Raw genomic sequence first — 17,288 nt, forward strand, 5'->3', positions numbered from 1 at the left:
ACAGTGTTCATTGGTCCACCAGCAATGCACCAGTTATTATTATTTTTTTAAATTTTAATTCTGTTCTTGCTCTGACTACCCCATCTTTCCACCTGGAAAGTACCTGGTGAGACACAGCACTGTTGACTTGACATGTCAGCCCTTTTTCCCTTACATGAAAGAGTCATGTAAAATCATCATGTGATGCCTGCTGCAAACAGAAGGAGCAAAGGAAAGAGCAGGGCATAAGCTGCCTTTGCAGATAGGAAATAATACCCCATGGTCATATGACATAATCCTGGAATTAATGACCCATCAAGTACAAGTCCCTGCAGCAGCTGCACTTTAGTCTGACAAATAGCATTGTATAAAAACTCTGAATATTTTTTTGAATAAATCTACTCAGGATATAATTTTTCCTGCCTAGATATATTTGTTTGAATGCCTTTTTAAAGGCTTTTTCAAGGCATGGTTGGATGGAGCTCTGAGCAACTTGGTCTAGTGGAATATGTGCCTGCCCATGGCAGAGAGATTGGAATGAGATGAGCTTTAAGGTCTCTTCAAACCCAAACCATTTTGTGATTCTGTGATTAAAATGTACATCATTGGCTTAAATATGTAGGGTATTTTTGGGGTGCTCTGAAATTTTAGAAATAAAAGGCTATAAGAAATACAGTAAGGCTATAAGAACCCTCGTAGTACTAAGCCTGATATAAATCTCTGGATGTTTAAATGTTACCTGTAACACAGTTTGGTGCATTTAAGGTAGGTACTGTTTTTAAAAGGGTATGGGGGAGGGCTTGTTATTTTTTTTTTTTTTAATTTTATATATATATATATTTATATAAAACTACCACTTAAAATTATACAAAGATAAAATAACAATCTAGTCAGGCTTTTTGTAATAAAACACAGAAATGCTGATGTCAGTCCTCTACCTTCCCATGACACATCTACTTTATGGTTTAGCTCAACATTTAACTGTGGTTAAAACTGCTTCAGTGAGGGCTCACATTTAAGTGTTTTAATGTTTGCTTTTCCCAGTCAGGAAAAAAACCTCAAATGGTTTATTGTTTAAAGCAAGGGGATTTTTGTTGAATGGGTATTTTCCAGATTCCCTCATAAAATCAGTTTCTCTTTGGATCTGAGAGAAAGACTTATAATCTAGTTGCATAGTTTTTCCTGGGGAGAATTTTGAGTGAGTACAGAAAAAAAAAGGTTACTTTTCTTCTGTAATGGAGAGTTAACACCAGATTTGGCCTGTATCTATACTGTAGCTGGGACATCTGTCAGTGTTTCCAATGTACATACTTTCTACTTGATCTAGATCTTCTGTCCTCATGCACTTTGCATTGTTGCAGTCATTTTCAAGCTGAACTCAAGGCCCTCTCCCTAAGACCCTCCCACTTAGCTTTACAGCACCTAAAGAAGGTTTGAATACAAGAAAACTCAATCTAAGGTATCTTAGCCTTATAGCCCATCTTGGTTTGTTATGTGTGTCTGCACTGACACGGGGAATTTGACTGAGATGTTTGCAGTATGTTTCTACAATAGCGCTGTGCTATAAATAAATAAAATCCATTTTGCCAAATTGCCTAATGGAACACATTTTTCTGTGGGGTGGTGGGGCTTTGTAAGAATTCTTCATTTGTTGTTCAGGCCTTCAGAAATTATGATGCTGGCTTCTGAAGTCATGACATCTGGCACATAAACTACATTTGGCACATAATTATCTTTGTGGTCATGTTCATTTACTTTCCGGTTTGGCGATTTGGGTTTTTTATGTGCCAGCTTCTGGCTGTATCTGAAAACATGGAGATTTCTAATATTATCCTCAATTTAGAGCTGAATCAGGGCTTTTTAATACTGTAGAAAAATATTTTTGCCCTCTAATCACTAAGGGAGATACTGTCCTGGACACTGATCCCTCTTGGCGGAAAAGGCAGAGAGGAGCTGTTTTGGCAGCCTGTGCTGATTGTTCTGCTGGCTCCCCTCTTCTCCAGTGCAGTCAACACAGACCTTGGGCAGGTGACACCAGTAACCAGTCCTTGGCTTTCTTTTCATTGTGTTTTTTATTCTTATTATTCAGCCCAGACTTGAAGGAACTAATTTACTTAAAAGCTGAGATAAAATCAGGTTGATGATAATGCAGAATGACTGCTTACTCACTATTGCAACACAGCCTTTCCTTCTACTTCCTGCCTGCTGTTTCAAACTTAAATGGGAGGTTTGCATCCTAGACACCTTTATATTACCTGGGACAATAGGATTCTGCTTTACACCATGGAACTGCCATAGCAGCTTTCATTTTTGCCATACATACATAGTGTTGTATAAGTATCCAACAGAAAAGTACAAAATGCCACTCTGTAACTATTCCCAAGTTTTACATTGTTTAAAGCTGTGTTTGGCAAGTAGACCTGAGACATTTCTTTGTATTCAAGAGTAGCTGGACAAGTAGAGGGCAGGAGCCAAATCTGTTTTTCCAGACTACGTAACCCTGGGTGTGGTTAAAAGATGAATTAACCACTTTTAAATCCCTGTTGGTGCCAAAAAGGATATTGTTCCCAGCCTTGTGTTGATGTCTTCTCCCCAGCAGGTTGGCACTGCTCCCCTCCCCATGCAGCCAGCTGGGTTGGAACCTCATCCTGCTGAATACTTTTTTAGGAGGGTTCATTCTTAGGTGGTTCCTGTTGTGGCCATATGACCAGGGGAGCAGTGCCAGGAGAGACATGGTCAGCGGGAATGAACCCTACAGGACAGGAGCTAACAGGATCTGCTGCCCCTTTGGGTGGCAGCTTCATCTGAAACTAATCCACCAGGTGGATTTTCACAGTTAAAGAACAGAAAAAAATGGTGATAAAACAGGGATTTTTGTGCGTGCAAAGATTCCTATTGAAATTAAAGATTTCCTATTTGGAAAATATCTTGATCTGTTTTTGTTTTTCTATACCATGAGAAGGTGACATGCAGACCTCCAAGATACATTTTAGCCTATGCAAGGGTGGGAGTATAAAGGGTCAGTGTACATAAATCTGGGCAGATGTGCTGATCAGCAGGACCTCCAAGCCTTTAGCACCAGTCCAGTAGGAGATGGAGATGACAGAGGGAGATGGGGGTTTTAGCTGCCTTTGATGACATTAGAAAAAACCACAATAGTTCTCTGTGTTGCAATGTGCTTGGCATTGGTTTCTGTGTAGCTCTAATCTGAGAGCAAAAATATTCCAGATACTCGCTTGTTTTGGCTGACTCGGCAGATTAAAATCTCTTTTGTCTTTTTCATGGGATTTTCCTAAAGGAAGTAACACAATCTCTGCAGACAAAACATTCTTTAACAAGGTGTAAAACAAGCCAAGGGAGTTTTGATTCAAGTGGCCACAGCCTCTGATTCATAGCAGGGTTGGGTTTGGGGATCCCCCCAGCATGCTGGAAGTGATGTGTGCCCCATCAATTCCTGGAGTTTCAGGCTCTATAAACCAGCCATGTATGGAACTTTTAGGAAAGGTATGTTTTCAAAGTGTTGCATCAATTTTCTCCTTAAGCTGCCAAAGTTTCCCTCATTTTGCCAATGAAAGTACACAAGAAACACCAAATAATTCTGTGGCTTTTGGCATTCACACCTGCAGCAATCCTAGTTGTTTGTACCAGCCAGCATCACGGAACAGACACCAGTGCAAATTACTGTCTCTAACTTGTTCTCTTTCCCCATATCTTTGAAATCACCTGCTTTGTGCATTGCAGTGACCCTCAGAATAGAGATGTTACCACTTGGTAGAGTTAGAAGAAGGATCTCATTCCTGGTTCTAGCCAAAGCTGACACAATTTAATCAAGGCAATATTTATTTTAGAAGCATTAGTCCTAATGGGGCTTTGGCTCTGGTTCTTGAGCAGTGCTGTAATCTGCTTGGATATCCAAATATCTCAGCTATGAGGTATTTACTGTGTGGCTGTCAAACATGCTGTAAACTTTGAGCTACTACAATTAATCACCATCCTACCAATGCTCTGTGTGCAAAAGTAGCTGCTTTGGGCCTTTGATATAAAAAAACCCATTAATAAATCCTTTTTAAAGCTTGGTTCCATCAAAGGGTGATATTCTCCAATGTTGCTGTTTCTGGTTTTCTGTGTATGCATCAAAACCAATGACTTAGTGGTTTCTGGGTTTTTTTTGTTTTTTTTTTTTCATTTTTACTCTATAGTTTCCTATGAAATTATGCTTCTTTTTTCTTTTCTTTGTAGGTAACAGAGACTTTGCTCCTGATGATCCACTGGAATTTAAGTCTCATCAGTGGTTTGGAGCCTCTGTGAGATCCCAAAATGATAAAATTCTGGTAGGTCTTTGATGCCCTTCAGATGCATCAGTACTGAGATATTACAGTGGAAGAAAATGCAAAGAGATCCAGATAGCCTAGAATTTAAACAAAATTAACCTCACTAATCAGCATGAATTGTCTTTTCTTCAGAATTTCTTAGCTAAGCTTTGCTCAACTCTTTATAACCAAAGGTAGGAGTATTTTTTCCTAGTTTTAAGGCAAGCAGTATAATTAGTTTGATGAAATTAGAATGTGTTATAAATTCTTGGTAAACACTTCACAGCTGCTGCTTTAAGAAAATATTATTTCTAAAATTCTTGATAAACATTAGCTATTTATAAAATAAAAACTGATGGTAATTCTGCCCCACTGCTGATAGTATAAACCTCCTCTAATAACACAAGATAAATCTGCCAGGTTTTTTTGTTGCTTTTCTGTAGAAAATTGGAATTTCATTGCATTATTTGATACCCACCAGCATTTTGAAGAGGAATTTGTTTCCTCACTGCTGTGTGTTCTTCCCTAGGCCTGTGCCCCACTGTACCACTGGAGAACTGAAACCAAACAGGAGAGAGAGCCTGTAGGAACTTGTTACCTGCTTGCTGGGTCAAAATTTGTGGAATATGCTCCCTGCAGGTCAAGTAAGTATAGGGTTCTTACACTGCTTTTCTCTTTGGAACTCCTCTTGTGTCACATTTTGTGTACATGCTGGAGCAGGATGTTTTACAGCTATTTCTCCCTTCCATGTGTAGCAATTAGAACAAAACTTAAAAACTAGATCCAGACATCTGAATTCTCCTCCAGCTGAGGTTCAGGATGCAGACCTTGTTTTCTCTACTGTAGGCCAGAGGAAAATCTTAGGTCCAAGTATCATTGGACTTGAGGACTTCTGTTGTTGAAGGGACCAATTCTATAGTAATCACTCAAGCAAAATTATGTAGCAAGTACTTTTTCAAAGACCAACTTTATAATTTTTATGAATCTCAAGTATTTTATCATTATTCAAGTACATTAAAGGTGCAAGCTCATTTTAGAAGACAAGATTTTGCAAAAATAGGTTCTGATGTCCCTGTGGGCGTACACGTGTAGTGATGCATTGTTTAAGTGATAGTAACTGTTGAACCCTTGGAGTCTTATTCTCCAAATGCAAATTGCATTTATTGCCTCTAGTTGGGCTGATAAATTATTCTGAGGTTTGTAACCTAAATCTTGAATGTTGAAGTTAGGATTGACATTTTATTCACAGAAAATCATTTGTGAACAGCAGGAATAGAATCCAGCCTGGTCCAGCATAACAAGAAGTGAAATAAGTAAATATTATACTAAATCATGCTAGTTAAGGAGTCACACTTTCAGATGAGGAGCTCCCAGCATTTCTTCTCTGAAGCTGTCTAGCCCTAAAATTGATTCAGCTATAACAATTCTTGCTGAGATGAGTCTCGATATGGAGGCATTTTTCAGCCAGGTATGCTCTTCTTGTTTTGAGCCAATTCAGATTTCTTTTCCATTCCAAAAGAAAAACTTAACCCCTCTTTTCCAGATATCTTGTTTCCTGAATAGAAATTGCAAATATATTTTCCCCAAGACTTTTGAAGTTTAAATACAAATGAATGTGGGGTTGCTCTTTGCTCTGACTGTGCTGGGCTAAAACACTTGCTAATATTACACATCTTTTGGTCCAGCCCTAATGTTGTTACAGCATTTGATTGGGGGTTGTTGATGAAGAGAAAGTTAAGGAGAAAAGTATTCCAAGGTTCAAGTTTAGGATTGCAATAGGAGGAGTACATAGGAAGATGCATTGCAAAGTTTCCACTGAGTCAACTGATTGAGTACTGATAATACTTAATTTATTTATTTTTCTCCTCTTTTTTTTCTATCCTTTTTCCTTTGGTAGCAACTATTGATGCAGATGGACAGGGGTTTTGTCAAGGTGGATTTAGCATTGACTTCACAAAGGTATGTGATTTTCTTGGTCATTTCCATGGGTCATGGTCATAATCTGCTTTCCCATTATCCTGCCATACCCCTCTGCTGCAGCTGGTCCTCAAGTGAATTCAGCTGTAATAGTGGAGATTTTGAGACATGAGGTTAGTGTATAGCTACTGTTACTTCTTGAGGAATAACAACTCAGGGAACTGGTAAACAATGTGCCTGTAATTCATGTTTGATTTTCTCATCAGCTAGCAGAAGTACAGGGGCTTTTCACTGACTTGTGTTTCTTCTACTTTTGTGTTCTCCCTACCTGTTCTAGTCCTTTTTGTTTTTTCAAACTCACAATCAATTTTGAAATCCAAGCACAGTAAAACTGTGAATGTACTATAGTGTTTTATATTGTACAGTGTAATTGTTGAGCAAAGTCAGGACTTGTTAAGACCACACAAGCCCTATTTGTGATGTGGCTCTTTTTTTTTTGGGTTCCCACATCTCAGGATGAGGTCATATCCCATCACTCTTTGCCGAAGGCCACTCTTGGTTTTCTTCCAGAGGAAACTGCCAAGTGCAGGATAGGACTGTGAGTGTTTGGGTTATTTTGCACACACCCTCAGGGTCACTGTGCAGATTCCAGGCCCAGTTAAAACAAATTTGGGCTCTAATCCAATACCTTAGAGTGGACAAGCCAGGCTGCATCTCCAAATGTCTGACCTAGATTTTTCTGAGTGGTGAGTATAGGAATTTTTAGGATAAAAACCTGAATAAGTGGCTTAATTATGCAGCAAAGCCTATGGCCTAATTCAGTTCTTACAGAGCAAATTCCCATTCCTGGGATAGCTAATGGGGTTAAAGTTTCATAAAATGGTTTGTGAATTGCAGTTGTGCCAAGAAATATGGAGTGGGGGAATTACATCACAGTTATTCTGAATTAAGCTTTTGTGATGATGTTACAGGAAATGGCAGAGGCAGAAGGTGACACTATTTTGTGTACTGACCTAGAAACATGATGTAACACTCTCAAAGTTTTCTTCTAACTGTATTCCTGTTGCCATACATTTATGGGGGAGGAATAAAAACAGAATTCTGCCTAGAATTCTAAAGGGGTGAAATAGTCACTGAAGATTTTTGGTTAGTATTTTGCAAAATGCATTTCTGATTAATCACTCCTTTAAAACAGAAAATGTGTGGTGGTCGGCAGAGCTACAGTGATGTACATGCATGGAATTTTTCCCACAAACACAGGACATGTTGTCTGGTTTTAGATGTGCTTCATGTGTTTTTAATTTTTCTTTCTGTCTCCCTTTTTTATCCCCTTCCAAGGGAGACAGGGTGCTGCTTGGAGGACCTGGAAGTTTTTACTGGCAAGGTGAGATATATGATTTAAGTCACAGAGATGTTGACCTTCATAATTTTTCTCTTTGTCCTCTTTGTAATTTTGATCCACACTCTTCCAGCTTCTGTCAGAGTCTTTGTCAGTGAGAAAACTGACAGAAATATTCCTTTGTCCTTATGATTATCTCCTGAACAATCAAGGCAACCACAGATAAAGGCTGTAGTAATAGTAGTATAGATCTCCTTTGTGTTTTAAATAATTCCATGGGCATTATAAAGGCATTTTCCCTGGAAAATTTTCCCTGGGATTTGTTTTCATCAGCAGGATAAGTTGCCTTTAGCATATTTTGTTCTGCTATCGACATGTTTTATAATTTGACACACATACAAAGGGTGCATTTTCAGTGAGAAATATCCCCTCTAAAGAGAATTTCATTGTTTTCCTCTGACAACAAAGATGTTTTGCATTTGTATTAAGTGGTTTGTGCCACGGGGCACATTTTACCTCTACCTGGCATTACCTGTGTACTTTGCTCCTGTGGGATTCTGTTGGTGTTTGCAGGATTATTCAGCCTTTAACTGCAGCTCTCTGTTCAAAGGAGGGTGCTGCTGTAACCAGGACACAGCTGCCAAACTCTGCTGCCTGCTTTTTAATGTAACTTCTAACATTTATTAATAGATTTTCTGTATCATGCCAGCCTACATGTAGGTGCAGCAGCACAGGAGGCTTGTTCCAGTCCTGTGTTTTAAATTATGAACAATATTGAATGATTGAAGCTAAACTGCAGGTACAATATAATTTAAATTAGGTTCCTGTATTCATTTTATTGCTTTTTGGCAAAAGTGACACTTCATCTGCCAAAACAACCTTATGCTCTTCTACTACTACCAAAAAAGCCTAGTTGGCTCTGAATAGAAGACAATAATATACTTCTGAAAACGAGATTTGTCATCCTATACTTCTATTCCACGTCCTGGGATGCTGGAGGAGGAGTTTTCCCTTCACTTCATGCACGTATGAATATGTGTGTGAAGGAAGTACCATTGTAAATGGGGTTTTTGGGTGATTCAAGTTTTCATTTACACTCGAAGAAAGGAATGTAATGAAGTCACCACCTAGTGGCTGATGAAGTGAAAATGGAGAACATGACAATACAGTGTGATCATCTCATTTTTGTTCATTCTATTGGCTTTTTGTCTGCCAAAACAGTCTCTTCTGTTGTGGTATTTGGGCAAGGAGCACCCAAAGGGCTCAGTTCTGCACAAGCATAAGCACATGAGATCTCTGCACTGCCTTTCAAGTCCCACCTGTGTGTAGGATTGGCCTCTGTTTTCAGTGAGAGCTCTGTGTGTGCCTTTGATTCAGTATGTGCACAGGTTTTTGCTGAAGGAGGATCCATATTTCCACTTGTGTCCTTCCTGGCGCTGCTGCAGCTGGCCCCTGCCCGGTCGGTGTGGCGCAAGAGCCGCTGCTTTCGAGGGCACCATTCCATAAATGGGTCACTTCAGTGAATGAGATCACAAATTCTGGCTGTGGTCTTAAGCTGTTTTCTCTCTCTTTAGGCCAGCTTATTTCTGATCGAGTGACGGAGATTGTGGCGAAGTACGACTCCAAAGTCTACAGTACGAAGTATGACGACCAGTTAGCAACCAGACCTGCCAGTGCTGCTTTTGATGACAGCTACTTGGGTATGTGGTGGGAAATGAGAAACCTCCACCTGCAACAGTCCCTGGAACTGTTGATGCTAAATCTAAATCACACAACTAATAATTCAACATGTAAGAGATAGCAAGGGGGTGACATTGCTGAAAACGCAGTCATACATTTATGATGGAACTGTAGTTATTTATTGTAGCTATTTTGCCATAGGCTTGACTCAAAAAGCACCTGATGACAAAATAAATGGAAATATTTTCATGATTTTTATGTTTTCATGATGAGGGGTTAGTCACATAGATGGTTGTTTGGTTGTTATTTAAAAGCAGCTGTTTCTAAATAACCCACCAAAGCAAAATAAAAATGTTAAAGAATTACATTTTGGAAGAAAAACAGTGAGGAGTGGGAAATCATAATTTTGCTTCATTTATGTCTAACCAGGCTCAGGAAAAAAGCAAGGATATACTAGGACAATTCCCAGGATGATAATTTTAAAATTTTCATCTTCTCATCTCAAATTCTTGGATAGTGGTGAATTAAAGCCACTCACGGAGCTCTTCATAGTCTAAGCTGCTTTGAGGCAATATTTATACCAGTGCATTTTAAGATGAAGAGGGGAGGACTGTGCACAGAGACACCTGTGAAAAGTGTAAAGAGAGATGAAAGGTTTAATAAGGTTTTTAAAGCCTCATCTTGTCTCTCTGCAGGTTATTCAGTAGCTGTTGGAGACTTCAATGGTGATGGCATCGAAGGTAAGCCCCCTGCTTCAGTAAGAACATCATGTTAATAGGCTGGGCAGATCTTTCAAATCAATGGTCCAGTGCACAGGGAAATGCATCAAGTGCTAGGGATGAGCTGCTTTGTTCAGCAAAGGTGCTTTGGGACCTGGCTGTTATCTGTGTCTTGCTTTATGTTTCAGACTTTGTGTCAGGAGTCCCACGAGCAGCAAGAACTCTGGGCATGGTAAAAAATTTGAAATATTAAACTTTACAATTAAAAAAAAAAAAGATGACTATTGCTGGTATGCTGTAATGTGTGTTTCTTCATGTGCAGGTGTCCATTTACAATGGGAAAAACATGTCTTCCATGTACAACTTCACTGGAGAGCAGGTATGTGGCTTGGCTGAGTGTGGTGGGTGACCAGGAAGCTTTTCCTATGTTGCAACATTGTTTAGGGTACTAGATAATAGTTTTTATATTACAGGCCAAAGCAAAATTTTATGAAGTCTGAGGGAATTCTAATCTTATTTAAATAAAGGAAGTGCTGCCTGTTTTGAGAGCTGGGAAAGAGACTGGATCATGAAAGGGGAAATGGGACAAATAACCGATAAGTTTACTTTCTAACAGAATATGGAAAAGAAACAAAAAAAGAAATGAACAAAAAAAGATTTGTGGCATGTATTATCATCTCCCTGATGTATTTTGCATACAGATTTATGTAAACTTGTTTATGTTTCTATCACTACAACTCACAGGTTTGGTTTGAATTTTGTTTTCCAGATGGCTGCCTATTTTGGGTATTCAGTGGCTGCCACAGATATCGACGGGGATAAGTAAGCATCCTTTTCTCCCTCTTCTCACCAACTTGTGAGAACTCAAATCACCTCTTGCCACCCAACTTGTTTCTGGAAAGAAAAAAAAAATAGCTGTGGGTCTTCCCCGCAATCTAGATTTCTGTCTTTATTGCTGGTTTAACACATCTGCACAACCCTTTTGCTAACATTCCACATTTGTTTTAACATTTGTACTTTGTTTTTGAATTTATCTACATAAATGTATTTTAAGTATATTCACATGGTTAAAGTCCACTAAATTTTCATATATTTCTGCTTACTTTGTCAACAAATATTTCCTTCAGTTGAATTTCAAGATAGTTAACTTTCATCAGAGTGTTGACTTCAGTGCTGAGTTAACAGGTGCTGGAGAGAATGAATTTTCACGCAGCTACCGAAGAGCTTTGTCCTTTTTTGTTCCAGTTACACAGATCTGTTCATTGGAGCCCCTCTTTATATGGATAGAAGTTCAGATGGGAAGCTTCAGGAGGTTGGCCAAGTAACCATCTGCCTTCAGCGAGCCTTGGGAGGGTTTCAGACGGCAAAGCTGAACGGTTTTGAGATCTTTGCGAGATTCGGCAGCTCCATCGCACCCCTGGGGGATCTGGATCAGGACGGCTTCAACGGTAGGATATTGATTCTTGGTCAGGATCTCCTGATTGTAGAGGGAGCCCAGCCAGCACAGAGAATGTGGATTCTGCACACAAACACTGGGCACTGTAGCCGTGAGCGAGTGTGGGACACAGGTCTAGACTCCTTTCGATGCTTGTATGCTACTCCCAGGAATGCTAACAGGAGTTCCATGGATGCATCGAGCAGAGACTATACCACTGACACCACAGCATGGACTGCTTTAGCTCTTACACTGAACACTTGGTTGCTTTCTAAGCCATGACCACAGTAGAAACTTCAATAAAGTACCTGACTCTCCACTCTGACCTGTTAGGACATCTTCAATGTCATTTTCCTCTCTCCATTGTTTAAAGACCATTTTCTTCTCTAGAAACACAGTGATGACAGAAAAGAAGGTTTTACTTCAGATTGCTGTTTAAAAATGTTCTATAAAAAAGACTTTCCTGAGAAAAATGTAGGGTATTTAAAAAAAAAAAAAATTATTCAAAATTGAAGAGTTTGGTGGAAATATTGCAAAGGAGCTACAGCCAAATGTACCAAGAGCTGAGTGTCTTGAGTGAGTAATTGGAGGAGAAGTTTGAATCTGACCCAACTGGTGCTGAAGACTCTCAAACCCCTTGTCCAGTTTTCTTGTTACTCTCTGATAGGAATGAAGATCAATGAAACAGACAAGAACCATGTAGTGTTGGGATGGAGATTTCCAGGAATCCCAGGGAGAACACTTTGTAATGCCCATTATAGTCTAGAGCTGCCTAAAGAGTAGTGGGAATTTGAGTTCCACCTAAAATCTTCTATTTTTCCATTCTGCTTGCAAGCTAAGTATTTTCTGTAAGATCAAAAATTACAATAGATGGTTACTTCAAATTCCCAGGTAACTCTAATTTATTTTTGATGAAGTGATAAATTCATAGTGTAGTTGAAATTGGAAGGGACCTTTTTAATTGCTAACTGGATGTAGAATCAGTGTGAAGATGCAATATCACTGCAACTATTTACAGAAGACATTGGACAGCTGATAGCAAAAATTCCAGTCACTTGATGAGAATATTGCAAACTTTTTTTGATTTCACCATACTTACACTTGAAATACACTGTAGGAAAGAGAATCATAGCAAAAGCTGCCTCTTTTTAATTGTTTTGCTGTTATTTAGTCTGTTTTGGGTTTTATTGCTCTGCCTTATTTTGGGAGTGTTAATTAAAATGCTTTCCATCACAGTGTGGTGCAAGATAGGAATTTTTATTGTCTTCATGAAGATTGTAAATAGAAGTCAAAAATACAAAACTGTAAACTTTTGAGTCCTTATTTTTTTCCTCAAACTTTCCCAAATTTCAGAATAGAGGAAGGAGAAATTTAATTATTCCAAGTAGTGATTCATGTTTGGTCCTTGAACTATCTGTGGAAATGTAGAAATTAGATCATATGTACACTTCCAGAGTTGTCCTTGCAGATAGTCTAATTAGCATTTTGTTTCTTACAATTTGTTAGTAATTTACAGTGAGTACTTCTAAATTTAAGAAATAGAATAACTGCACTAACTGGAAGTTCTCCATAAAGCATGCTGCCAAGCCATGACTGGGATAGACTGGATTTTAATATTTACCATTGGTTTAGGATGATTTAAGTTTTCCAGAATTATTAACATGTCCCACCCTTTGGAGGAACACGAGCATGTAAATGAAATGGGAAGAGAGTCACACTCAGTTTTGTGGTTTGGCACCCACAGTGACTAACTCTGCTTGTTTTAATAAAAAGCTCAAAAGCATTCCAAATCCATATGATTTTACTGCAAAAGTGCAGAAGTGTTTGTAAAACCATTTCTCTCCTTCCTCTCCCCATAAAAGGCTGTGACACGTTCTTGTTAAACATTTATACCTTCCAGAAAAAACAGCATCTAATAATAAAAGAAAAAACAGCATCTAATAATAAAAGAGAAAAACAGAACAAATAAAGGAGCAATAAACAAACACTGATGAGCATTTTAAAGGCTGGTTGCATTTCCTCCCTACTGACACACATTGAAACTGTAATATCAGAAATTATTGATTGATGTAAGCACAAACAGGTTCTAGCTTGTGTCTGCAGATGTTGATGATTCTTCTTTTGGTTTTCAGATATTGCAGTTGCTGCACCATATGGTGGGGAGGACAAGAGAGGAATTGTGTATATCTACAATGGAGGAGCAAGTGGTTTGAATGCCATCCCATCCCAGATCCTGGAAGGGCAGTGGGCCGCTCGCACTATGCCCCCCAGCTTTGGGTACTCGCTGAAAGGAGCCACAGATGTGGACAAAAATGGATATCCAGGTCCTCTGCTCCAAATGGCACTTTACAATAACTCAGTTATTGTAGCAGTCCCACCTCTGAGAAACAGCATATTTCAAACAGCAAGTTGTAATGTGCAATGTCTCCTCTCTTTCTAGACTTGATTGTTGGAGCCTTTGGTGTTGACACAGCTGTTCTGTACAGGTAAGGGTCCCTCTGTCCTTGTACCTGAGTGTGAAAGCTCAGTGGAGTTGTGGGGCTACAAAAGAAAGCAGGATCAGGGAAGTCTGAAAATCTGCTACTTCACCATCCAAACCTCTGGAGGTGAACAAACACTATACTGTTTTTTTTACCTAGTAAACCTATCTGCTGCCTGAAATTCATCTTTCTCATTAATATGTAGCCAGGAGAAAACATAAATAAGCTGTCTTCAAGGCTTTCTGAGTGACAGTTTTGTAGATTCTGACACAGCAGCTGCAAGCTATTACACTGCAATCCCATATTCTCATCCCAGCTTGCTCATTTTGGAGAATATATTGGTCTGTGTTATAAGTAGGTAGGACTTCCTCTTTACACTGGTGTCCATGTTGTGGCTGATGGAAATGAAAGGGCACAGAAAAACTTCAGCCAGTCAATTGTTATTTGTTTGTCTTGTTGTTTCATTAAATATTGTGTGTTTGTGTATATTGCACAGTTTGATGGGGGGGACATTGTCAAGCAGGGTGTTGAGTGCTCTTCAAGAGGATGTTTTCTTTGCAGGGCTAGACCAGTTATTAGAGTAAATGCTGCCCTGGAAGTTAATCCAACTATTCTAAACCCAGAAAACAAAGCCTGTTCACTGGGAGATGTAAAAGTTTCTTGGTAAGCAGAGTATCTATGTTTTCCTTTGAGGGGAGGGACTTCTTGGGTTTATTTTTGTAACCTTCCAATTTTAGAAGGTCTCAGGAAGTCTAGTCAGCTAATTAAAAGAAAAAAAAAAGACAAACACAGATTTTTTCTGACAGAGCAGAGAATACAAAATAAGAACTCTCTGACAGCAGTTGGAGGACCAGCACTGTCTTTAGTAGATGCCAGAGTGACTCCCAAAGCCTGCAGAGACTGCCAGTTGTCCCTGCTGAGCAGAGTAAGCTCATCCCAAGATGTCAGCACATCTCATGGTATTTGCAGTGGTTTTACCCACTAATGTACACTCTTGGGCAGTGATCTGCTCTGTAAACTGCTTTTGCTTCTGGTTCCCAGGCTATTATCCAAACCCAAATTCCCTTCCTACTGCTAACTTTCTTTTCAGGATCAGTAGGATGGCTTTAAAAGTAGGACCCATTTGATTACAGGAATAAACATTCCAGTCCACAGGTGATTGTCCCTAGATGAATCAAGATTCCAAAGCTTTGCATTGCCTGCAATTCTGTCTACTAATTCTCGTCCATCAGTAGGAAATAGCTTTTGGGAATGAGCTAGAGTCTCAAAAAGAGGATACATCTGAACATAGCATAGTTGGAGGAATTTATATAGTGAGGAATAGTGGGAATTTTTAGAAGAGAGGAATATTATTATATATATATATAATGTATATAATTAGAAGAATTTCAGAAGAAAATGAGAGAAAAAGTGTGTGAAATTAATTTTTTTTTTCCTCTCAAACAGCTTCAAAGTAAAGTTCTGCTTAAAAGCAGATGGCAAAGGAAAGCTCCCGAACTCACTCAGTAAGTTCTGCTCATTTAAAAGTTGGAAGTCTTGTTGTGCTGTTTGCAGACATGAGCCCTGTTATTTTATTTTATAAAATTGTTATTTTCATGACAAACAGCTGGGTGCCCTTTGCTGCACCCTGCTGCCTCTTGGGTGGCATGTACATCTATGAGGCTCTCCAGCAGGATTTTTTGGCTGTAGTGGTGTAGGATTTTTTGGTGAAGTCACTTGAATCATACCTGAGACTTTAAACATATGTTCAATTATGTGGTTAATTAGTCTTGGAAAGCCCTTTGTAATTTACAGTATTTATAGAAGCTCTCATTGAGGGGAGCCTTAGACAAGAATATTCAAGTATGTGCATTATTAGGGCTGAGAGACAGACAAGCCACAGGGGACTTGTCATATCCTGCTGAGATCATGACTTTTTGATTGATACCACTGACTTCTTTCATCAGGTTCTTGGATCAGAATCAGGAAAAGACTGTTTCAAACAAGTTCTTAAGTTGTCTCCAAGAGATTTTGTGGTGTGGCAAACAGCCTGCTGCAATCAGGTTTTGTTTACTGATTGCAAAATCTCTTCCTTATTTTCTGTGGCACGTACAGAGGTGGTGTGATCTAGGAAGGCTCATATGAATATCTGTTATGTATTTTAAGTTTTATTACCTATATAAAATATTTCAAGTAATTAGATTACCAATAGTATTTAAAAATAAAAGTGTTTTCTGCAAGATTGCTTTAAATTTTCTAGGGGAGAAGAATTCTAACTTTAGTTCTTGCAGTTCCACAGCAATTACAAATTATAAATGCATCTGTGTTCTTACATATTTCCAGTGTTTAAGGAAACAGCAGAATCCAATTTAGGACAGCAGCAGTGCGTGAGAACTAATATAGTGACAGATTTTACATGGGAAAAACTGGAAGTTTTAAGAGAGCAACCACTAAGTTTTCACTGTAGTTGAAATCAGTGTTCAGCTCCATTTCTGAAGGCAATCTGCACTGTGTTTAATGGAATGAAATATCCCTGACCCAAATCCTTTGGCTTGGCCAGATTTCCAGGTGGAGCTGCTGTTGGATAAACTGAAGCAGAAGGGAGCTATAAGGAGAGCTCTCTTTCTCCACAGCAAACAGCCCAGCCACTCTAAGAACATGACAATTACAAAGGGGGGAAAGATGAACTGTGAGGAGCTGGATGCCTTCTTGAGGGTAAGTAGCCATTAATGTTTTAAGCAAATAATTTTTGGTGCATTGTTTATTATAAGTTCATTGTGTTAGGTGTTAAAAAAAACAAACATACAAAACAGGACAAAAAAGCTAGAGAAACTTCATTTTCAGTGTATAGACCTGAAATTACTAAAATCATATGTTTGTCACGAATTACTGCTGCTGTCACAGAATGAATGATGAATCTTATTGTGGCTGAAGTCCTGGCTCCTAAATTCATTGGAAATTCAATTCAGGACTTTGTTCTGGACTTCTTGGATAAGTCATCCAGGCACCAAATTAATTATAATTTCCAAGGAACATGAAAGTCAGTAAGCAGAAGATGTTCCATGTACTTTGGAGGTTAAAAATTGAGGAAAAATATGGACCTGCAACTGACAAGCCAAAATATGTAAATAGCAGAGGAGATGGAGAAAGTTGAAATATTAAGTTTGCTTTTTCTCAATCTTTCTGTTTTCATCCCCATGAATGTGAACAGATGCTAACACAATTAAAAGTTTAAATCGGTAGAAGAAGCATTGTATGTAGCTATGTAAGTTCTATGCAGCTCAGATTTATGTCTGAGCACTTTTAAATCAAACAAACAACATGTACTTCCCACTAAAAAAAGAAAACCCAAATAAAAATGCTAGCAATCATTAAGGATTCACAGAGGGTTGGTAATACTTTCTTTGACCTGACTTTTTTGCATGGGTTATGTACGGAATTAGACACCTC

The 17,288-nt window shown here is 38.8% G+C and overlaps 1 protein-coding gene across 1 annotated transcript in view; it reads left to right on the forward strand.

Annotated features, from left to right (window-relative positions):
* The window catches only part of ITGAV (integrin subunit alpha V), a 45,307-nt gene that overhangs the window by 12,091 nt on the left and 15,928 nt on the right, over positions 1-17,288 (forward strand). Inside the window, exons 3-17 of the mRNA XM_086898332.1 lie at positions 4,219-4,310; positions 4,819-4,933; positions 6,187-6,248; positions 7,545-7,590; positions 9,120-9,245; positions 9,921-9,965; positions 10,133-10,176; positions 10,267-10,323; positions 10,714-10,766; positions 11,190-11,392; positions 13,512-13,703; positions 13,820-13,865; positions 14,421-14,522; positions 15,306-15,364; positions 16,399-16,553. Coding sequence (XP_086754458.1) covers positions 4,219-4,310; positions 4,819-4,933; positions 6,187-6,248; positions 7,545-7,590; positions 9,120-9,245; positions 9,921-9,965; positions 10,133-10,176; positions 10,267-10,323; positions 10,714-10,766; positions 11,190-11,392; positions 13,512-13,703; positions 13,820-13,865; positions 14,421-14,522; positions 15,306-15,364; positions 16,399-16,553 — 1,397 coding nt within the window. The remainder of the gene's footprint in view (positions 1-4,218; positions 4,311-4,818; positions 4,934-6,186; positions 6,249-7,544; positions 7,591-9,119; positions 9,246-9,920; positions 9,966-10,132; positions 10,177-10,266; positions 10,324-10,713; positions 10,767-11,189; positions 11,393-13,511; positions 13,704-13,819; positions 13,866-14,420; positions 14,523-15,305; positions 15,365-16,398; positions 16,554-17,288) is intronic.

Source organism: Cyanistes caeruleus, chromosome 7 (genome assembly GCF_971803275.1).
Source record: "Cyanistes caeruleus chromosome 7, bCyaCae1.hap1.1, whole genome shotgun sequence".
Lineage (NCBI taxonomy): Eukaryota > Metazoa > Chordata > Aves > Passeriformes > Paridae > Cyanistes > Cyanistes caeruleus.